The following is a 24,750-nucleotide window of genomic DNA, read 5'->3' as shown; positions in this document are numbered from 1 at the left end:
CAAGGGTCATGATTTTTGCATATTTGAATTTTCACTGCCTGAGGATGCTTCCAAACAAGTTTCAGCTTTCATAGATAATGGTTTCCGAGAAGAAGATTTTTAAAGATTTACTCTATATATTCCTATGTAAAAATTCAACCCCCATTGTGGCTCCACCCTACAGTCGGGAGTCATGATTTTCACAAACTTGAATCTACACTACCTGAGGATGCTTCCATATACCTTTCCTGGCTAAATGGCTAATTTTTTAAAGATTTACTCTATATATTCTTATGTAAAAATTTAACCCCCCCCCCCCCATTGTGGCAGCATCCTACCCCGAGGGTGATGATTTCACAACCTTGAATTTACGCCAGCTAAGAATGCTCCCACACAAGTTTTAACTTTCTCTTGCCAAATTGTTCTTGAGAAGAAGATTTTTAAAGATTTACTTTATATATTCCTATGTAAAAAGTCGACCAAAGTCGAATTTATTTGTGACCATATAAATTCCACAAAGACGAGCAGCTCAAGAACATATCATTTTTTTAAACAAACTTAGGAGCTATTTAAGCTTTATTTAATGGTACATGTAATATAGGCAATAAGAATCTGGTGCAAAACGAACTCCATCTTCATTAAACATGGCCTTCCTTTACATTCTACTTTGTTTTGAATCCGTACATGAGGTTTGAATTAGCAATGGGTTAATGGTTCGCACATACTGTAGAAGCAAAATATATTCATTGAGGATTAAATTTCGTTATTTTCGTTGGCAGTATAAATCAACGAAATTAATATAAAACCCAAATTTTAATAAATGCAGAGTTGATACGCGATATATTTTAGGGATTTCAATATGACGAAAATGAATACCAAATATCAACGAAATTGTATTTGGTTTAAAACAACGGAATTTTAACCTAACGAAAATGTGTGCTTCTACAGTAATAATATAAAATTGATAATTTCACTTCATCTCTCTTCCTATTTTATTTAAATATGAGCTTGCTGTGTTATAGGAGCTCTTTCCCGAGCTTAGCATTAGAAAAGAGATTACATTGACACATCTAATAACTATAAAAAGAAAATCTATAGATTCAAGTTTGTTCAAATCATAGTCTCCGGGGGTAGGGTGGGGCCACAATAGGGGGATGAAGTTTTACATAGGAATATATAGAGAAAATCTATAGGGAGTATCTTATATGTATATATTAATGATATTTCATTTAAGTTAAACAATATCAATGTTAAATACATATTGATATGTAAAGATATCTTATATATTCAACCATGAACTTTGACTATTTTTATAACTGCTCACTAATTGTGAACATTTGCCTGGAATTTCACTTTTTGCAAATTTTTGTTTACAATGAAGTATTAATACTCTTTATTTTTCCAAAATTACACTAAATTTCAAAGGTAATGATAAGAATAGACCCATAATGTTTTATGTAATTCCGTGTATATAAACCAATTTACTCATTTGTAGACATGCATTATCTTATTTTGAATGAATTCTATATTTAAAATGTTCTGCATATATTAATACAAACAAGGTAAATGATAAATACCAGCACATTGTACTACAGATATCTAGAGTTGTTCGTTTAGTGCGCTTTGTGTATATGTATACAATAAGATTTTAATACAAATATTTATGTTCATATTTAAATTTTGAACGTTTTTTTAATGTTATATTCACTCAATGAGTAGTGATTTGGTGACAAATATTCTGTATAATTGTAATCAATACACAAAATCACTAAAAAATGGTAGATCCTTCACTTTTTAATAATAATATATATCCATACATCTTAAAACTAAAGAGAGAGAGAGAGAGAGAGAGAGAGAGAGAGAGAGAGAGAGAGAGAGATGATTATTCAGACTAGTTTTTAAATAAAAGTCTTTGTTTTGTTTCGAGAACCCCTTCTTGCATGTCATTCTTTGTTTGGAACTGAAAAAGAAGATGTTAAGTTTTTTTTATTACGCAATATTGAAATGATAAACCTTACTCTACTACATATATAAATAACATAATACGCCGGTTATTTAGACACTTGATCATCTTTCCGAACATTATAAACTGTCATTTTTTCCATAGAAATTTTTTTTAGATATTCTACAGGAATATTGTTTATTCTATGTGATAAATACCTTCTCATAAAAATTTAATTTGAACTCTTACAATAAAGCACATAATTAAATTTTTCGGACCATTCACCTAAGACAGGTGTTAAAAATGTAATCTTGGCATTGGCATACGTATTCAACACAGTGTTGAAAAAATAACATCTATTTCGAAACAACAAAAGGCGTTTCTAAGATTTGTGGGGAAAAAGAAAGTAAATGCCTACAAGAAAGTGTGATCATGATTGGAATGTATTTTTTAAGGGTAAGTAATCAATTACTAATTACAAATGTATATTTTTTTACCTTGGCCAAAGTACGCGCCATATGCTCGGCTGTCATCGTTGTAATTTGTTGGTGGAGTATATTCTCTGCGAAATTTCATTTTCTGAATGTAAGAATCACTTATGTCGATTCTGTAATAGATGTTTTGATACTCAATATAATTCTAATATCACAAAAATCGGTATCAAACACAAAAGAATAATATTGCATACTTATAAACAATTAAAATAAAAAAAAACTGGTTTAATTATGAATATCTTTTTCATGAATAAAAACGGAACTTTTGGTCTTTCCTAATTATTAACACTTATTCCTTAAATAATCATGTCAATCAAAGGAGAAAAAAAAAACACAAATAAATTTTATTTTATATGAAACTAAGGTAAGAAACAAGTACGAATCCTATATATTCGACTCATATGAAAACTGCCCTCCGATGGTACATTAGTAACCTATCTATCAAAGCTTTAATAAAAAGCTTTATGTCACATCTGTAGTAATTAATCATACGATTTTTTTAAACTACTTGTATGGATATAAAAAAGTCACTCACACTTGTACACGATTTGCTGTCTTATGATGATAAATCCAACAGGCCACAATAGCTATTACAACAACGGAGAATGGAATAGTCACTCCAAGAACGATAAAAAACGTCGACAAATCTTGAAAAAAAAATTAAATTGTTTCAAATTACGTGTACTAGCTTTTAATCGTTAATTTATAGAAACCTATCTGATATATTTCCGGTTATCGTATGTTTTGTAAGCAATTCAAACTTTCAATCTTAATTCGTTTTGTTTAGGTAAGGCTTAAATCAGATGTAACATAATGGGGAATAGATGAAATTTATGGTGTACTAGTATATGAGCCAGTCCTATGATATCGCGGTAGTTAAATCATTTTGTCAAAAAATCTATCAATACAGAAATATTTCCAGAAACTAATGTTATTGTGAGTTTACTCTATTATATTCCTCAGTGATGTTCAGCGTGTCTCTGTTTACTTTGTCTGAAATTATCCCGACGTCAAATGTCAATTTCAGTGCGTGCTACTATACGTAAATAGACATACCGCGATACCATAGAACCCGCGATATGATAGGAAACAAGTATACCCCTAACCTAATTGAGATTAATTCAGAAAATTCTTTTTTTAAAAATATGATTAACCAATTTGACTCAATGAAAACAAAATCATAGAGATTTTATGACAAAAATTTTACGAATTAAGAAGTAAACTTACCTTTATCAGATGAATCTTTGCTAAAAGTATTAAGTATATGCATATTAAATTGATTATAACTTTATTACTTTCAATATGAAAGACATATCGTTTATTGTAGCAATACTTACACACACTTTGCTATACCAGAGGAGTCGATGCATTTTTCGCCTGATAAACACGAATATCCGAAACTGTGCATAACATAACAAGGTGATGCTGACGGTGAGATGCCTTAAAATATATTTGAAAAGATATAGATGTTTTGATTATATTTCTTGCCTCGCAAAATAATATTAGTTTTATATCTCTTTTTTCTTTGAAAACAAATCGGATTTTTTAAACTAAATGCATTGGTTAGATTCATGCTCAATTACTTTTAACCTTTAGTCATAAAATCAAAAATGATTTAATACTCCTTACTGTATTGTGGAAGTCCAGATTGGTCTTTAATTGTCATATGCAGTATTGTTGGAATATGATGTAGCACCATCAGTTTAATTTTACCATGAAGAAGATCTGTCATGCATTTTGCGAGTTCAGTAGTAAAGTTGACCGATTTGTTAAGGCTACCTATGATTTCATAGTCAATGATCAAACTCCCAAACCTTCAAATATGAAAAAAAAATACGAAAAGATTCGCTAATTGCGGAACTGATCATTTCAGTTTTAATTTGAACATTTTGTAGATAAATTATCGTTCACTGAATGATGAAGAATTTTCGTTACATACTGAGCAGATAAAACTTTCACCAAGTGGAATCCGTCTACATTTTCCTCTTCGTAGAAAGCATTTAACTAGGATACAATATTTTAACATTGTTATTAAAAAAATAAAAAAAATATGAATCAAATTTTATCTCAATAAAAACCACAATTAACATTTGAAATTAAAAAGTCTGTCTATTTTGACATTTCTTACCGATTTTTCAAATTCCTCCACAATCGTAACCGAATCATTCAGGAACTTCTGACGTTGAACGTTTATGTCAAACCTAACTTCAACCTTCACCTTGGTTTCTGTTTCATCTTTATAGAAAAGTTTAAATTAAAATTAAAAATAGGTCACCATTGATGCAAAGATGGTTAAGTCTTTATCCTTAAGATGCATCATCACATGATCTTAATTTGAATTCAAATTGTTACATGTAGTGTGTTCTTACTTGTTGAGTATCCCGCTATTGGTTCTGTAAAACATAATACAAGAGAAAAATAAAACGTCCAGTCAAAAACAAGCAATGATTTTAAAACATCACAAAATACTGAAATAAATCATCATGAAAATATCTTTTGAATTATAGTAAAAGTAGTTAGAAAGTAGTCAATTGTACCCTGATTCTTAAAGATAAATCGCATACTTACGAACACAGTTATTTAGATCTGTTCCGCCATAACGACACTCACAGATAGCAGAACCGGGGGTGTTTACACAAACGTGTAGATCTGAACCACATATCTTGGTCCCTCTTTTACACTCATCAATATCTACGGTGCAGTCCCTCCCCTCCCATTTTGAATTGCAGGTACACTTCCCCGAAACGGCATCGCATCCAACAGCGTTAGTTCTGTTACAAGCACATAGTTTGGAACACTGCTCTCCATATGTGAAATTATCGCAGACTGTGTAACGTGTTCAAGTGATGAACAAAAAGACGAAAAAGGGACAATGTTAGCATTCCTCAATCAACACAATTAACTGGCATAATAAAGATAAGTGAAAAGTGTTATATATTCAACGACGTAATTCAAGTTTATCTAAATAACTTTTATTTAGATAATTCTTATGTTGAAAAAAGAAAAATCTGTTCATGATCATGAGCAGTAGCAAAGATGCAAGATTTCTGATAAACTATTCATTCCCCAAACCTGTGCATTTGTGTCCATCTCCTTTGAACCCTTTATCAGGACATTTGCACGTATAGCTGCCAATCGTGTCCGTACAAGTGGCATAGGATGAACATGTGTGGCTGCCGTCAGAACATTCGTTAATATCTGTAAAAACGTATGGGTATATAAAAGTGCAAATTTAGCTTAAGCTCTTAATAAAGGGATTTTTAAAGTCATTTGCGACAAAAATGGCGGCTCAGAAAAATTTAACAAATAAGATTATGGCTTGTAAAACTCTCTCAAATATAATTAAATATTTCTTTTCAATCTTTTTAATGAATTGGTTTATTGATGAATACAATAAAGGCTGTTTTATTGTGTAAACCTAAACAAAAGTATATAGTTAAAAAAAAATGTTCTGCCAAAAAATGTAATCATTATTTTACAGAACCTACAAATTGTTTTGGCTCAATTTTTAATTTATATTTAAATTACCAATATCTTCTTTCAAAATGTATTAATCAAATCAAATATTTCGATATAACTTTGCTTGAAACAGTTTGTAATTATTTTGACACATTACAACTTTCTTATTACGATAAATTAAATTATATATTAAAAATATTATTTCAGTGCTTTTATTAGTACAAATATATATCGGGGGTCTTCTATTTATTAAATGAAAGATATTTTAAACCTCTTAAATAGGCAAACAAACACTCGCTATACTGAGAAGCTTAAGAACCAAAAAGATTATCATCTGTTGTGTTTGACATGTTTACGTAGGTAAAAATACAATGTCAAATAAAATACAATCGAATGAAATTAAATGTCAACATTGATAATTAAGTAACTATTGTAAGAGTAATGATAAGTACTAGTAATGTTTGACTGCTTATAAAAAAAAATAAGAGTTTCATACTGTTGCACTTCTTTTGAGTTATTGGATCGATTATGAATCCTTCATTGCATAAACATTTGAAGCTGCCTGGTGAGTTCTCGCAATCATGACACTTGGTATCAAAGCATTCATTTATATCCACACAATCTTTTTCATTTTCCAGTTTGAATCCGTGGTTACAAGCACACTTGTAACTTCCTACAGTATTATTACATTTCTGTGGACAAATACTCGAGTCTTGGCATTCATCAATATCTGTGTATATAAAATACATAAAATTGACATCGTAGATCTAAACAACTTGATAAGGGGAAGGAAACTAAAAATATGCTGTACAATAAATCAATTTATTATTATCTACTATGATTGTAAATCGTATATATATTGTTTTAAAAGCCGGGAAAATGAATAAATCAAGAAAATTGATCGCTTATTTTAAATTTCCCGCCGCTAATGGAGCTGCCATTTAACATTAATCTATGACGTCACACCATCTGTTCCGGTTTGGTTTCCTTTCTCAACATAGCATCAGTATTAGCAAATCATGATAATCGCTCTAAATGTTAAGTATTAGAACATTTGAAAAAATGTCGATTTGAGACCGATCTTTCACCTTGACTTTCTACTTTACAAACCAACGTCAAACGAAGCATGCTCGTTAAAATCTATAAGCGGAGGTTAGAGTCTGAGGAATCTCCGCGTAGTTGTGGAAATTGTCAACAGATACCAAGTATCGTAAAATATTTCTGCCTGTCGTTATTTCCACATGGTAATTCCGACTTTAGAGAGTGTATTTTAAAAATCCTGATTACAATTATTACATATAAATTCAGTTGGCAAAAAACAAGACTTGCAATAAATATTTTCCTTAATGTTAATTTCAACTTTGAATGATAGCAGATTTAACGCTGTCATTAGCTAAAAATATGCATAAGTTTATGCATAGTTACGTATATCTATTCTTAAGATTGACGTGTGAACCTAAATATTATCAATTGTGTTCAGTCGATTACTTGAGTTACAGAAAGGCGTAGACCAGCGTTTTATTCGGAGCATCTTGTACATTGTACATGTAATCCAAACCGGAATAGATGGTGTGACGTAAAATATTTTTTTTTAAGGTGTGGTGTTAATACAAAAGAGTTCTACATCATGTCAGCCTCCTGTACATACAATTTCTCTAACTTCATCAACTCTAACTGCATTAAAGCTTAATTATGTAGTTTTTTTTCAAAACAGCATGGACAAATGTGATAATTTAAATCCCTTTATTGATATAAATACATTTTTTTTTACTTTTCACCCCATTTAAATATTTCGAAAAAGTTCTTGTTGATTTTATAACTTATACCTCTACAAAATCCACTAATTTTTCTAAATCCTGGAGGACATTCACAACGGAAGGAACCGGGGGTGTTCACGCAGATATCGTGATGGCCAGGGCAGGGATTGGATTTGCATTCGTTTACGTCCTGCTCACAAGATTCCCCGGTCCACCCTTGCTCGCAGACACACCCCTTTATATTGTCACATGTATTGGAACCACGCCCACATTTGCACGGGGTTTCACAGTTTTCTCCATAGAAAAACTTGCCACAGGCTATATCATGAAAGGAAAACAATACATTGGCAAACATTTTCATTGATAAAATATAGGGATCCCTACATTACAGTGTAAATAAAAGCATTAAACAAACTCACGTTCGCAAGATATTCCATCATTCTGAAGTTTGTATCCAACCGCACAGCCGCATTTAAATGAACCCTTTGTGTTTGTGCAGTTGTGGGCACATTTGTTTTTGCTGCTGCATTCGTTGATGTCTTAAAAGAAATGAAATATTAACTTGTTCTTACGAAATATTTGAAATAGGAAAATGCACGAAGCAGTATAATAATAAGACCTATCATGACTTTAAAATTAAATAGAAAAGTGTTATGAATTTCATATTGAGGGCATCACATGAAGGAGTTTTTTAACTACCGATGCAAGTTTTGCCGTCACTATCAAGCTGGTATCCCGATTCACAGAAACAGATTCCAGATGATGGGTCATGGCCGCCTCTCCTACATCCATAGCTACAGTTGAGACCGGGGAACAAGGCACACATGTCCTTCACTGAAATGTATCAATGATTTCAGACTTAAAAAGAGCTACATACAAAACCCCTCAACATTTAAAATCTTCTTAATAGTCAAAGCTGACAAAAACACTTCTACTTATATCAGGGCAGCACGAAAAATCTTATCTTTTACAAATATTTCTATCATATCACATATAAATATACATATGTATGCTAGAGTTATAAATATTTTGAATTTATTTAATATACATGTGTTGACTATTTTTTTGTATGTATATTTGCATTCTCCTTATTGTGTTAATTTGTATAACTAAATGAACTTGAAGCTGACCTCTTTCACAATTCTCCCGATCCTCTTCTAGAGTGAATCCGTAGTAACAACCGCAGTTGTAGCCACCGTCAACGTTGATGCACATTTGAGAACAAGGGTGAACGCCTGTCTCACACTCATTTATATCTAAAATTCATCGGATTTTTAATTTGATTTACGTTTATATATATTTCGATAGTTTGGAACTTTTACAATTATGATTACTTGTAAACCGGCCTTAATCTTCAACAACTTTCCTCAAGTCAATACTCAGCCTAAAGCCTGACTTTTTACCTCAAATGTATGCATTATTCATTTTTGGCGCTGACGGCTTATTTGGGTAATTTAAAGCAATTCAAAACTTTTGAGGCGGTAGGGCTTGCATTGGTAAAGAACATAATCTAAAATTACCTTCACATGCCCCGTTTTTCGTTTGAAATCCTTCCTGGCATTCACAGGAGTAGCTACCATACGCATTTCGGCAAACTGTAGTTGATTTTGGACAATCGTTCAAGCTCACATCAAAGCACTCATCAATATCTATTATACGTAAAAATATAGATTATGCTATGTTGTCTTCATGCATAACAATGAATATTATAATAAAAAAAAGTTGTAATTTTTTTTTTAACTAAAACATTTTAACTTTATTTCCTAAGTTCACCTTCGCATTTGTCTGCCATTAACTGAAAACCGTCTTCACAGCCGCACAAGTAGGAACCCTCAAGGTTTTTGCATACGCGGTTGGAGCCACAGATGAATGGATCTGTTGTACATTCATCGACGTCTTCATCACAATTCTCTCCCGTCCACCCTGACAGACAGACACACCCACTCACTGCGTCACACCTGTCTCCCCCGGGACCGCACTCGCATAACTTACTGCAGTTGTTGCCGTAGTTAGGAGGTTCACAACCTGTCCAACACAAACGCAATGAAAACAAATCTGTTCGTCCTACAAACATTGTCATATACCATACGCAGCTTTTATATCTTTTATTCTTATTTCCTCTTTTTTATTCTTTCAATATATATTATTACTCACGCATGTATGTCTGCGTTGTAATTTTCTAATACCCCAGTTTCAAACTATAACCACATCCCTCCAAAGAGTTCCCATAATCAAACCAATATTTTCTCAGAAATATAATATAAATGGAATATCTTTTGTCCATTTAGTTTAGCGCTAATTTGCCTTACATGCAAGGTCGATAATTCTAATATTTGGAGTGATTAACAAGATACTTAACAACTTCTGATTTAAAAACAAAGTTTGTACAAATATTACATTCAAGTATCCTCGCATTTGAAGCAGTTTAAAATCTTTATCAATTTTTATTCTAAACATAAACACTATTTCATTAACCATACCTTTGCATGATGTTTTATCTTGGCTTAAATAATACCCAGGCCGACAGGTACAGTTAAACGAGCCTTCTGTATTAATACAGCCTTCTTCGCACGGTGAAGTCGGAAGCTCACATTCATTTATATCTGAAGAATGCAGAAATGTGTTCATTAATAATCTTGGAAATATTTCAAAAAGCCCATCAATTCTTTTAGGAAGTAAATGATGAAATCATTTGTCAAAAATGAAACTCATTTCAATTCAGTCTAAAACAACGTCCTTAATGGGATTTATATCTATTGATGTGGACAATCAAAAAAGCTCTTATCGAAATTAATTTTTTTTTTTAATAAAAAAAATAACACGTGTATTTAGTACTTTTATAAGCTGCAAAAAATTCTGATTGCAGATTAGATATTTTGATTGTTAAACAAAGTTTGTTTACATACCTTTGCAACTGATTCCATTCGATGCCAGTTCGTATCCCAACGGACAATCACATTGAATTGTTCCGGTTTTGTTACTACAGGTGTACTCACATTTTGAGGAAAAATCCTTACAAGGATCATTATCTGCTTAGGAAGAATTATCAGATTGAAAGTTTAAATGTGAAGATCCTTTTATCTATTACTGTAGACTTCTCTAATTTTAATCTCATTTCAATATAAGAGGTAGTACAATATAACTAGGTTTTTTCCTAAAATTCGAACATATGCGCTTCGATTTAAAAAAATTATTTAATATCGTTAAGCGATGCTTTTGTCGAACTCTCACTTTATATTACTTAAACATATTGGGACAAAAAAGACAAAAAAAATCATTGAAAATGATTGGTGGCCAAATACACTTGGAAATATATCGTTGGTTTGATTATAAAATTTGACATTAAAGAAGCGAATCTTGGTTTGTTTGTTTTTTTAAGTTATAATCTGCATGTCCAAAGAGATCCTTGATTCACTTTTTGCTCTATTTCTCGATAATCCTATATATCTTAGAATTTTAAAGGGGTTCATTCAAAAGTGAAAAATTTCCAAGATTAATGAAACGCCCTCTTTGGCTTATCGCGGTTCAAAACATGGATTATTTTTATTAAATCGTCCATATGTGCGGCATAAATATCTTAGGACAGACTATGATAGTTAAGATAGAAAATGTGAATTGAATAAATATACCTGCTTTGACACACGAACGATGGTCCGATTTCAAGGTGTAACCCAGGAAACAGCTACACGTGAAAGAGCCTGGTGTGTTCTGACATAATTGTTCACATCGCGATGTTCCAGTTAGACACTCATCAATATCTTTGTATAAAACACTTGTATAATATAGCAAATCAGTAGTTGTTAGATGTGTAAAATACAAATATTTATGAAGAAAGAATAAAAACATTGGTTAATAGATATCATACTTTCTCTTATACTGGTACTATTTTTGTATGGCGTGAAAAGATTGGCGTATTTTATTTTAAAAAATGGCCTAATTTTCATTGACAATAACATAGTTAAGATAGAGTTAATTGATTTAAAGTTTAGGAGCTCTCCTAATGAGAATTATATGAAGACCACTCCTTAAGGTAATCATATAACACGGGCTTTACCTAGGCACTTGTCCTTCAATTTCTTGTATCCTGGGAGACATTGACAAATATATCCCCCCTCCGTATTCTCACACGTCTCAACTGTAGCATTGCAGTTATTGTTGTCCTTCGATAAACACTCGTCTACGTCTGGTTAAATGGCGAAAAAAAAAGAAATAAAGCCTTTATATCACAATAGTTACATCTCAATATTGTAAAACAATTCAGGAATGAAGCCCTTTTATCAAAATTATTTAATACAATCAAAGTATTGTTCAACCTGAACAGCTGTCATCGCTCGTTTCGTAGCCCGGGGGACAGGCTGAACAGTTGTAGCCTCTCCCCAATATGGACTCCTCCTCTGGACTCAAATCTGTGCACTGTCTGTTCAAAGAACAAGGCATCTCGAGGCAGGCGTCAACTTCACTTTCACAATTATCACCTGTATTGATAACAGTAACAAGATTATTTTTACAAAGAGATTTCTTTAAATCCTGGAAAAACAAAATGCATCAACGGTTTTTGTTCCTCCAAAGTTTTTTGTTATAGAAATTCAGGAATATTATACATGTATTTTAGTATCTTTATTCAATTTTAGGATGTATACTTTAATTTAATTTGATTTTGGGTGTAGTCCAATTTCATAGATACCAGTGTATCCTTGATCGCAGTCACAAACAATTTTGTGAAATCCAGTTCCCCCTGATGATGGTGAATTATCAAAATCACAGCTTCCATGGTTACTGCAGCCACTACACAAGTTGACGATAACATCCAGCGCTGGCGACTGCACACCCATATCGTCTTCTGCAAGAATACTAAAACCAAACAAAAGTCAGTTATATTTGTAATAATAATACATGATAAATAAAACAGAGTAATTACAAAATGTACTAAATAAAACCACAAATGAAATTTTTGCGGGATGAACAATGGGAAACTGACACATGTTATCTTGTGATTACTACGTAAAATTGATTTGTATAATAGTCACACTGAAGGTTTCCTTTGCAAAAGGAAGTTTCAAGAGAATATTGATATCATTTAATCAATTACCTGATCTCAGAAACGTCGTCATTTATAGGTGTCCATGTTGCAATTCCTGTTCGATTGTCGAGAACAAAATGGTCGGGTTTTTTTAGTACAACGTAACGTGGACTTGTCTTTCCGTCATCAGAAATTTCAAATTTGAATTTGACTGTTTTATTTACATGCACATTGATTGTGGTGTTTCCCGATATTTGCGGTGATTCGTTTTCTGTAAAAGTATACGTGTAAACATCTGTATCCACTAAACAAATTGTTATGAAGAAAAGTTTTAATGTAAAATTATAACTTATTATTTCAATGAACAAAATAAAAAAAAATAATGGTTTTCAAAATTCGGTTTGTCAAATTTTTTAGGGGAAAACTATTTTTAGGCACTGATTGAAGCAAAATTACATTATTGCCGTCCCGTACAAAAAAATTAGTTTCTTTTATATGCCATTGAAAAGGAATCTTTATTATGAAAAAAAACTAAGATTTGTTTTAATCTTATTTATAACAAATTTTCAAGTAAACAAACTATCATATTAGCATGTTTATGCAGCAAAATAAATTCTGAAAAATACTGCTCATATTGCTTTGAAGTAAAAACATGTTCGATAAACGCATTGTAAACGATTTTATTTGTATTTACCTCAAATATATCAAAGATTTAAATCAACAAATTTGATTACCTAGCTCAGCAATATTTTTATCCGATGTTTCCTCTGACTTCCCAGATGATAAAGCGACCTCAATGTCTCCCGTTGCCAAATAATCAGAAATGCAGGATGCCGAGGGATTTAGTCCACATTTAGCTTTGGCATCATTTAGACGGCTTTCGTCAACTTCGTCCAAAAACATAGGAACGAACTCAGGATGGTAGAAATCCCTGAACGTCAGTCCATCATCATATTGGAATAAAGATTTTCCTTTTACTGACCCTTTAAATGAAAAGAAAGAATTATATTAAGATCACTTTCAAAAAAAAAAATACTTGAATAATAAACGACGAATAAAAAGATACACAAAACAATCATTCAATTAAATTATACAATATTCATTTGCAACAGTTTGGTTAAATTGACTAACATTGCGGTTTATAAAAAGTTATAATTAATTAACGTTTCGCAGTTTTAGATTAAGTCAACTAATGTCAAACTTTGCGCAAACGAATGGCAATGTACCAGACTCTAAATATTTATATAGATGGTAGTCATTAATATAAACTTGCAATGTTGTCCAAAGTTGAAAAAGATATCTCTCTCCGTTTTGGTTGCGTTCTCATCTAACACTGTTCCGTTTGGCAACATAAAATCGTTGCTATCGTTGCCGTCAAAGTTTCCCATCAAACCGGATGTCAGACCTTTGTATTTCTTATTCACAAGAGTGTCGCTAAGCAACATATTCTTTCCAAGGCTTATCTTCACAGTAATTACTAAAATAAAAACCGTTATTAAAATATAGAACCACAAAAAGAATAGCTAGTGTTGTTGAATAAACGATTGAAGAAAAATGCAACGTACGTGGCTTGAGAAATAAAGCAGAAATCTTTCCATTGTCCCAACGAATGGAAATATTTGTTGTCAAAAGGGTGTAATTTGAGTTTTGAAACTGCTTAGTGAGATCTCTGCCATTTGCTTTAATGATCATACCTAGAAAGAAACGTCAGAGGTTCAATTGAACAGTAGTATAAAACAAACACTAGACTTACTAACTTTCATGAGAATTGTAAATTACTTTTCTTGTTGCGGGCCATCTCAACCTGTATGCTGGCACCAGTTTGGTCCTTCGCTACGAACGCACTGAAGACAGTGGCGTTAGATTTCGCCCCATTCTGAGATGAGGCAAGTTCTGTGCGTGATTGGAGCTCAAATGTTGTCGTGCCTGTTTCTATTTTCATCAGTGTGTATTCTCCATAACCGTTAAATGTATAGAGTTTTCCATCAAGGGTTGTAATATGCGGATCCCCAAACGTACCAGCTATAAAATGAATCACAAAATGTTTACTGTATCCTTTTTAAAATTGAAGAAAAATCCCCTTTTAATCCCTTTTGTGTCCTTCATTTTAACGTAATTATTTATACAGTTTATACAAAAATTAATTGTCCTCAAACGCCAAGTTAACTACTTTTATTAAAAGACTATTACCAGAAACAAAAGGTGATCTGCTATAGCATGTTGGAATCGGGCGAACCTCGTAAAACAAATCACATTGTTCTGTACTGCAACAAGCATCTCTAGGATGCGAGTCATTATTATTATATTTGTTTTGGTCCATAAACGGATTATATTTTAACATGGTTCCTGCTAAAGGTTTTGACAATTGTAGTGGTCCTAAATGGTCGATATCAGCATACATCTTGAAGCAGCATTCCTAAAACAAACATATGTCATAATACAGATTCAATAAATAAATTGAATAAATGAAAGTATTGATTTCGAAGGTAAATACAATATGTTAAGACGTTATAAGGTAATTCTTACAGCATTGATATCGACCAATATAGAGGCGTAGCATAATAACCGATTCTTTGTGTCAAGTCGACTGATGGCAAAGCGTGGATCAAACCGGAGTAAACGACTATTGCAGGGACATTCAATGTTGTTGGTTAAGAGCTGTTGGCCAATTTTATTATCTCGGTTATAGTTATACCAAAGTCGACATTCTCCTGCTTCCTTTTGTGTACGAACCCCTTTAGTGAGTTTGTAAATCCAGAAACCTCGTCCTCCTTAAATAAAATTAGCATGAATGTGTTAACAAAAAGATACAGTTAAGTATGTCGTGTAAATATGTTTTAAATGAATTACCTCCATTTCCAGGTACGTCTGACATTCGAAACACACTTTTGTCTTTGGCAGTTCTTTTTTGCACAATGGTGTTACCAAAACGATATCCCACTGATATCTTAAGGCCGTGTTTGTAGGGTAAATTTACATCAACGTAATTGTAAACAGCAAAGGTATTCTCTCCATCAGATATAAGGAAAGTTTGAAAAGTAATTTTCTGCAAAGAAAAATATACTAGAAATTATTATATAAAAAGAAATTTGTATTAAATGGAAAATTGTTTTATAATATAATATAATAAAGTAAGACAGGTGTACTAGATAAACAGTAAGTAACCATGAATATTCTGGCAGTCTGACCTTTTTTTTAATTCCCCCCACTGTCATATTCTCCCATGTCACTTTCACAAGCCAATTTGCTTTGAATCCTTTAAAATCCTTGAAATAAGCCTTTATGATATTGTCTGCCTTCTCCATAAAGGTTTCATTAAAATCGGCTCTATTTTGTTGCCTTTGAATGTATATTAGGTTAAAAAATTTATTGCGTTAAAAACATTAATAACAGTATAAAATTAGATAAAAAGTGTAACACAAATAGACGAAATTTAAATGAACGAGACTTTATCGGTTAAGTACCTTGAATATGTTTTATAGTACACTTTTCCAATTTTTTCTGACTTTAGCTCAGATGAAAATGGACATAATATCTTTTTCCCCTTAAAATTTGGAGAGTGCAAATCTAGTGCATTTGGACTTTTGAAGTTGTCTCCAAGCCCTATCACGCCATGAAAACCAATCTACGAAAAGAAATGTTCAATTTAGTCTTACGAAATAATAACAGTTATCTGTCTAAACAAAAAGCACATAAAATATATCTCTAGCCAAAAGAAGTCATTAGTCTTTTTAAAATTTTCTACTTTAAGAACATCCATATCGAATTACAAAACATAAAAACATAAATCTTAATGGTTATTAGACTAGCGATTCATTTGCTGGGAAAACACTGTTGTAAAAATATATGACGTTACTGGCAGTTGTAGACTTATAACTGGCTTATTGACAATGTCGGGATTGGGGTTTTTGTGGGTTTTTTATGGTTCTCAATTGATTTTTTTCACAATGCTTATGATTTTGGTTATCATTTAATTTGTTTTGTAAAATTTTGTTAATGGTGAAAGAAAAATACAAATGCATTTCTTTGTATTTACATCCTAACTCATCTTAATTAACTTCTATGTTTATTGGAAACAATAATGTAAATTTAGCTTGCCAAAATGCTAAGCACATAAACTTACATATACTGAGTTGAATCCGCCATCAGATCCATCCCCAACATAAACAGTCATCGGTGCTTTAAGAGCTTCACTTGTCTTTTTGTTTTGCAAAATGATATCTGATTCTTTCTCTCCATATGGAAGTTGTATCTTTCCAGAATATTTAGCTACAAATGTTTCATTAAGATTCAGATTTCAAAAATAAAAAGAATAGAAAAATAAATGTTTCTTTTCAACAAAATTATGCTTTGTCCTCACATTTCTGTTCTTATTGAAAGGATTTAGATGAAGAAAACAACAATTATGTTAAGCTTTATCTATTTTTTTAGTGATGAGAGCTTACATAGGCAAATATGCAAAGTGCATATTGTTCAACATGGTAAAATGTTGTTTGGATTAATCATTATTATGCTTCAATTTCTAAGTAGAATTACTTTCTGAAAAAATATACATTTTGTCGATAAGATTCTAAAATCTATCTCTGTAATAAGCTCATCGCAAATTGACGAAATAAATATAAACTTACATCGATTGGTCTTGATCTTAAAAACATAAGGAGCGCTCTCTTTGGTGCCGTAGGTAGGATAGTTTGTCGTATAGCCATAGCTGAGTGCTATGATCGTGACCTCATATTCGTGTTCGGACATCAGCAGAGAATTCCAGCGTATTTCTGGTTCGTATCCCGTTGTTATTTGTGTGTTTTTGTCGATGGTTACTTTGTAATGGTTCACAAAACTTGTTGACCATCTCTCCCACTTTAAATATAGGTTGTCAGGTGAGAGATTACACTGATTCTTCATGATCGGGCAGGGTCGTAAGGGATCTAAGGTGAACAAGAACAACATTATGTCATGATTTAGACAAAAATCCATTTGATTATTTGTAAATTAACTCAAAATACTTCTAGTAGTATTTTTCATTTAAGATTTGTAATGCAAAAACTATATAAAAACCTAATGATATTCAGATTATTAAACTTAAGCTTCTGATATGCCATAAACGTTTTCTGTACATAACGAAAGATCAGTTGAAACCCTTTTTTATGAACAAAGTTTTATCTTATTTGTACAAGTATTTCAATTCTTTCTTTTTCTTGCTTATGTTTTGTAATTCGTTTCCTAACTTGATTTTGTTCATGAGCGGTCTTTAACTAACCAAGTATTATTGACTGCGAAGACTCATCTACAGTTATATTTTCCTTTGGATTCTTTAATTCGGCATGTGTTCGGACTGTTGTCCAATACAATCGCCCTGGTTCTAATTTCAGGGAGCATGGTGTTATGTATGTAGTGTTCTTTCCAACAAACGTAGAGCCAGAACTCCCATTGTAACTGATGGTTTCTTCCCTCCATAAAACTTCATATCCAATCACCAAATCCGTATCGCGGTATGGTTCTCTCCACTGAAACGAAAATCCAGCTCCTTCTTCACAGAAGAAACTTTGATGGTTGAGCGTGTGTCCTTGTAAGTTGGATTCTGTGTTGGTGAAGATGATACATATTTAATTGTAAGTCAACTTTGATTTAAACATAAACTAATCATTTAATCTCGAGAGGGCCGATTTTCGTGGATTGTAGGATTTTTGCTTGTTATTTTGTGGATGCGTCGGTTTTCAGTTTCAGTAGGAAACTAAAATTTGTATAATTAGTTCTCGTAGAGGATGTAAATTCCTGCGTGAGGGCTACCCATGAATACCATGAAAATTAAGCCACCTCGACTTATACTGATTCCACAGTAGATTTCGTCAGTCTGCACTTAAAGGGTTATTACCAAGATTTTTTTTCACGGTGCCGTGATTTAAAAGTTGCAATATTAATGTTGATGGATTAACGAATTTAATACTGTTTGACACTGTGTACTTAATCCAACAATAATAAAGGGAAATAAAATAGCAGGTTGTAAAAAAAATACTAAGTTTTGCTCAATTTCAAGCATGTGTTATATCAAAAGGAAAATATAAAACTTTCCCTTCCAGCGCCGAAAAAAAATCAATGCACAGAAATAAACAAATGAAAATTGATTATATGTTATAAGCGAATTAAAGTAATTTCTACTTTTACATATTGTTCAAATCACTTTCAGGATATAATTAAACAGTTAAAACCTATTCACAAACTATTGCATATACATATTATGTTTTGAATTAAAATAAACAACAGAAAAATGTAGTTTAAAAAATTTGAATATTTTCTTTGAGTAAAAAACGTATACACATAACATTCCGAAAAAAGCACATAGTACACAATTATACACTTGACAAATAGCTGCAGTGACTAGTAACTAATATATCCACGTGTTTAATTGAATAAAACGTGTCATATCTGACATCAACCCCTTTTCAACGTTGAAACAACGTTTTAATATATACATGAAACTGAACACACATTTTCAAATTTAAACTTCCTTATCATTCATTTAATTTAGGTTTTACCTATTTTTTGTAACGTGGAAGCATTAAATGATGTGTTTTACAATATTAAATGTTAATTTGAATATATTTTTTCTTATATATTTTCCAATAAAAATATTATATTGTTGTCTTATCCAATTAAAATATCAATTTTCTTTCAAATAAAAAGTTAAATTACTATGTCACATTACATTTTTTTAAAAAGATTGTTTTGATACAAGAAATTTGAGATTGAGTTGTGCGTACAGCAAGTGGCAAATTGTATTTTAACTGGGTCAGTGAGAAGGGGTTGCGCAGACCCATAACCACTGCAAGCACTGATGATCTATGGAGTTGTACAATTTACCAGACTGCTCTATGTCAGCTTGACCGCTAAAGACGTTATTGGTGAACAAAGAAAGTCAGTTCTTAGGTACACCTCGTGCAGTCACTACACAGATTTACAGTAAAATGCCGGGATTTTAGCTTTTGAACTATTAATTTGTTTTATATTTTACACTGGAGTATCTTGGGGGTTATTTTTTAAAACAGTCTGCAGAATGCAAATGATGAACTGACTATTGTGGATTCTACGTTTTGGTGTTGACATCCTTTGTTTCATGCCATGGCTACCATTTGGCGAAATGTACGTGATTTCTTTGTGATCGTATTCCTACAGCCTTACTTAAAACATTTTGAAATGCGAAGTTAAACTTTTTAACGAGGACTTTATACACAAGTTGTTTAGCGAAGGATATACTCAAATACTACTGGGATTTAAATAAAGGCCGACTTTATACATCTGGATTTTTTTTAATAGAGTGTCAAAACACATAAAACAGCACAACGTTATAAAAGAAGATATGTTTATAAACAACATTTTTGCCAAAAAAATACTTAATTTTAACTTGTTTTCATTGTCATATCTATATATTTTAAATTAGATTTCAACACAATTTCTACTTTGAATCAACGTTGGATTTTGACGTTGAAACAACGTTACATTTTCACTGTTGCCTCAACTTTCATATGTAACCTTATTTCAACCTTGATTCAACGTTGCTGCCTGGCGTTGAAACAACGTTGTTTCAACGTTGAAATGCCCACTGGATAAATTCCTGTACGTTGAAATTTAAAATCAAATTTTAATGCATTTTAAATTAAGCTGAAAGAATTTCCCAACATCGGATCTCTTTTTGATTTTGGTTTTTTTTTTTAAATCTATTACTTGTTTTAAAAACAATTTTATAAAAACAGGAAATCACATGCAAGAAACTAATTACTTAATTGTTAATAGTTAATCAATAGTTAATGACGATAACGTTTCACTAGTAAGTTGTATTTTTAGTTGAAAACATTTTACCGTTCAATTTCATTTGCGTCCATGACGTCAGATGCAATGCGAAAATTGGTCACTTTTCAGATATGCAAATCATGGAACGGATTAAAATTCTCTAACATTCTAACAATGTAGTGTAAGGTTCTTTTTTTAGCACTAATGAATATATAGTAAATGGTCTTTTTTTAGAAATCGATAAAATCTTGATAATTGCCCTGTAACGTGCAATTTATTTAGTTGGGTTTTTTGTTTTGTTTTGTTTTGTTGGTTTTTTTTTTTTTTGGGGGGGGGGGGCTGGGGGAGGGGTAATTTAAAAGACTGGATCTACGTCTGAAATAGGAAAATACTTACTATGAACACAACCAGAGTTGCTATGGTAATATGAGTAAGAACAGCGACACCTGCCAGACTGACAGTACATGTCAGACCCATAAAGACATTCCCTGCTTTCTTTACAAGGTACATTGTACCTCAAGCCTGTTAAATATCAAAAATAGACGAAAGATTTTTTAAAATGCATGTTATGGATCAAATTTTTCAGATATAAAAATTACGTAATGGTTGTTTCAATTCGTTCCTTACATGTTTGTTAAAATAATCCTATGCGTTACTTTTTCAGGATGCAGTGTATCAATTATGTACATGTATACCACCTCTGTTTTACAAGTACATTAAGGAAGTTGGATGGTCAACAAATTAGCTATCGGATCTTTCTTAACTTTTATTATATCATTGGTTGAGCTAAAAACTATCATTCAGTAAAAAAAAAATCTAAATATGAAAGATTTAAGATTTGAATATCTCTTTATCTTTATACAGAGTTCTTCTTCTTTGGAGATAAATATAATCTAAAATTGGCCACGACCACTCAAACCCCCTTAAGATCACACGATATTATTAACATTTCAAACTTTTCCTAGCAAAAATTCACAAATCAACATACTTCCAATGACAGACAAAGATACATTGTCGCTAGCTCCCCATCCTTCTGAATTTCTTGCTAAACATCGGTAATAGTTGGGATAGTCTTCTTCGAAAGTAACTCCATTGATAAGCAAAAGTGGATTACTTCTATCAACAGTGCTTCCAATGAATTTGCCGTGAGTTATATCTATATCTTCTGCTGTTCCTGTATAGTAGTGAACCTTTTGCCACTTCACTTCAAGAATAGGTGGAAAATCAGCTTGATGCTGAATTGATGCGTTTGCTTTGAGATTCGATAAGTAGGGTACACGATAGAATGGAGTGGAAGACAAAATAACTCTTGGAGTTCCTACAAAATTGTTACATTATATTCCTTATATTAATTTAAGAATTGTTTATTCCAAAGCTCATGTTTTCATAATGCATTTAGTGATTTAAGTGTATAGAATTCTTTACAAGTCTATGAATATTATGACGTTCTAAATTAGATCTTGAATGGTTATTGTTAATTTCGTAATATAACGCACTGATTGTAGTTATTTCTTCGTAATATGGATCGCTTTCTTTTTCGAAGTTTCGATTCCACCAACTGACAGCTTTTATGGTAACATTGTATTTTGTTCCAGGTTCCAATCTCCTTGGCCAGTCATAAAAGTTATTTGGACAGTGATAATGATATCCATCTATGGTGATGCTGTACATATCGACGGAAGTATTCATTTCAGGAACTGCCCAGTTAAGGTGCAGATGCTCTGGATGGAAAATACTTCCACTGATGTTGATTGCACCAGGTGGTAATGGCTCTAAAATAAGATAATGTATTGCAATAAACATTATACGCAAAAATCTTAAACATTATAAAACGTTTTCTAAAAATACTCTAAAACTCTAAGCATTATAAAAGTCACTTACCAACTACAAGTAGCACATTACTTTTAATATATACAGTCTTTCCGACATCGTTGAGGAAAACAACAGAAGTTATTGTCACAGTAAATAAATGTCCAGGAACGAAAGTGGAGTTGACATGAAATTCATTCTGTCGAGCTACAGATTTATTTACTGAGAAATATCCATTAGTTTCAGAAATTTCAAGGATGTATCGCTGTACAAGATTGTCATGCTGTGATGGATCCCTCCAATTCACTTCCATGGAAGTTGTCGAAATACTACTGTTCGTAAAAAGTGCCCTAAGTGATGACTCTACAATTTAGTTTAATTTAATTCAATTACATGATTCGATTAACAGGTAACCTGTCTAATTTTGCAAACAGAATGCTACAAATCTATCACAGATTGAGAAAACAATTGTACATTGAAATATTTTTTAATGTCACTTTCAGTATTGACTTCAGAAAATGAATCATTCTATAATCTTAAGATAACTTACGGAAGTAGCATCTGCTTCCATGAGGATAGGCATACAAACTGTTACAAACACATTTTTTGTAGGTGTCTGAGCAGATTAATTCCATTCTATCTTTGCATTCCCTCGTTTGTGTGCAAGGATCACCATGCTGCAAAACTAGGCGAACAAATACACAATTAACAAAGATCATTGAATGAGAGATTTAAAGAAATATTGTTTTTCATATATATCGACGTCTTACTTCCTCTGACTTTTCTTAATTCCACCCTGTTGCTCGTACACCAACCGTCTTCAATCATCACTTGAAATCGATAAAAACCTTCATCTTCAAATGCAGCTTTGATGATTAACGTGAGATTTGGCAAGAGTTGGCTCCCTTTATATTTGTCGGCATTTACATCAATGGTTTCTATTGTTCCGTTTCGAATTACTTGCCATCTTGCTTTAAGACTGTGTTCCAGTTTTGCTTCTTTAAAACCACTGAATATTGCTCGTTTCCCAAAATCGGTTTCCAAAAATGACGGCGTTATCAGCATAACTGGACAGACTAATACAAATCAGAAATGTTCATAAGTTTAAGATAAGAAAATAAAAAATATATGCAAATACGTATTTATATTTTTGATTTTGACCCCTTCAATATAACATTAAAAGAAGTTTTGTGTAAAGGCTTGTATTGAGCGTAGTCGTGTTTTTTTTAACATAGACATAATCATAAATTTTGTAAATAATCTCGCAAATGTGCAAGTTTCTTTGGACTTTCTGGGGGAAAAGAATGTTAATTCAATCGAACATTGAAAGTGTTACCTTATTAAGAAATAAAAATTATTATCTTTTATTTTATTTTTCCCTGAAAGTGGACACCAATCCAATTATGCTTTAGTGTGTATGATGTGTCATAAACATTGAATCAGAAAATACAAAAAGTCATTTAGTTTTTGTTGTAAATAGTTTTTGTCTCTCATAATGATAATAAACGAAATTGATATTAATATATTGTTTTCTTTGAAAACAAAATTGTCACTTATTAGACATTGTTTGTCGTCGTTTAATCGAACCAATCCGAGCTACAGTTGTTTTACTTTATTTGTATATTCATATTTAAAGGGGCATGGTCACGATTTTGGTGAAAATTTATTTTTCCGATTTTAATATTTACAATGCTTCAGAAAGGCATTTTTAAAAGGCAACCGAAATTTGAATGTCATTTGTTGAGTTATACGCGAGTTACAGAGAAATTCTTCGTTATGTAAACAAAGCGTTTTGTTTACATTTTGAACGTTGAAGTAAAAATTTCAGTTTTAAACCTTAAACGAATGTGTTAAAGGTTAGGAACTATGTATCTATTCTTAAAATAAATAAAAGATAGACAAATGAGCTGGAAAAAGATTTTTTACTGTAATATGGAATCTATGTAAACAAAAACAGGGCACGAACCTTGTTTACATGACAAAGAATTGTGAGCCCTGTATCTTGCTTATTATTCTACGAATGACTCTCAAATTTAATGTGATCATTAAAAATGCATTTCTAAAGCATTGTAAATAATAAAAAAAATAGAAATAAGAGTTTTCCTTTAAGGATGATTATACTGAGGTTGATGCCATATTTGCTTGTATGTTGCATGTAATATTATTATCTTTTAAATTCGCAAAACAATCACGCGACTGTAAAGCATTTTCACGCGAGATATAAAATATTTGTACATAGACTAGAGTCCCTACTTCTTCTATCTGCTGTAGCTGTAGTATCCGTCGTCGTTGGTTCATCCCTTGCTGTTGTTCTCTGTATGGCGTTCGTCAGGATACAGAATATCAGGAGAACCGGAAAATTCCGAGGTCCTCCGGTAATCTTAAACCCATTCAATGATCCCATTTTTTAGTACATCTGCGAGTCCGTAAAGAATATGCAATCAGAAATTGAGATTTCTTTTAAATAAAATGAAAACTCATAAAAAACTGATAAGATAGTTTGCA

General features: G+C 31.9%; 1 protein-coding gene across 2 annotated transcripts; it reads right to left on the bottom strand.

Annotated features, from left to right (window-relative positions):
• Positions 1–1,758: 1,758 nt before the first annotated feature.
• On the bottom strand, positions 1,759–24,664 carry LOC128177399 (uncharacterized). 2 transcript variants are annotated; one of them, XM_052844094.1, is made up of 44 exons: positions 24,499–24,664; positions 23,016–23,321; positions 22,796–22,930; positions 22,318–22,608; positions 21,933–22,208; positions 21,425–21,754; positions 20,833–20,958; positions 17,909–18,229; positions 17,280–17,576; positions 16,775–16,920; positions 16,116–16,276; positions 15,840–15,990; positions 15,502–15,697; positions 15,178–15,422; positions 14,842–15,067; positions 14,431–14,673; positions 14,217–14,345; positions 13,925–14,128; positions 13,386–13,634; positions 12,721–12,922; positions 12,316–12,482; positions 11,945–12,106; positions 11,686–11,814; positions 11,261–11,389; positions 10,538–10,663; positions 10,112–10,234; positions 9,405–9,656; positions 9,152–9,280; positions 8,762–8,887; positions 8,331–8,465; positions 8,051–8,170; positions 7,701–7,949; positions 6,371–6,604; positions 5,488–5,613; positions 4,984–5,241; positions 4,785–4,808; positions 4,544–4,650; positions 4,355–4,419; positions 4,045–4,229; positions 3,753–3,855; positions 3,643–3,662; positions 2,951–3,062; positions 2,419–2,528; positions 1,759–1,939 (listed from the first exon to the last, which is right to left on the bottom strand). In XM_052844094.1, the coding sequence occupies exons 1-44, from the start codon at positions 24,647–24,649 to the stop codon at positions 1,923–1,925; spliced, it is 7,593 nt and encodes a 2,530-aa protein (XP_052700054.1). In that variant the 5' UTR covers positions 24,650–24,664; the 3' UTR covers positions 1,759–1,922. The 2 variants fall into 2 exon arrangements, with proteins under 2 accessions (XP_052700054.1, XP_052700062.1); XM_052844102.1 differs by having other exon boundaries at positions 10,538–10,660.
• Positions 24,665–24,750: the final 86 nt, after the last annotated feature.

Source organism: Crassostrea angulata, chromosome 1, assembly GCF_025612915.1.
Source record: "Crassostrea angulata isolate pt1a10 chromosome 1, ASM2561291v2, whole genome shotgun sequence".
NCBI classification, from domain to species: Eukaryota; Metazoa; Mollusca; class Bivalvia; order Ostreida; family Ostreidae; genus Magallana; species Magallana angulata.
Note: the sequence above shows the minus strand (reverse complement) of the source record. Positions and strands in the feature narration are given on the sequence as shown.

Excerpts from the sequence above, each read along its gene's own strand:
- LOC128177399 (XM_052844094.1), bottom strand. The coding sequence starts at position 24,649 with ATGGGATCATTGAATGGGTTTAAGATTACCGGAGGACCTCGGAATTTT. Across the intron at positions 23,322-24,498 it reads AGCTACAGCAGATAGAAGAA|TCTGTCCAGTTATGCTGATA; the intron begins GTAGGGACTCTA and ends GATTTGTATTAG. Across the intron at positions 2,529-2,950 it reads ACAGCAAATCGTGTACAAGT|AATCGACATAAGTGATTCTT; the intron begins GTGAGTGACTTT and ends CATCTATTACAG.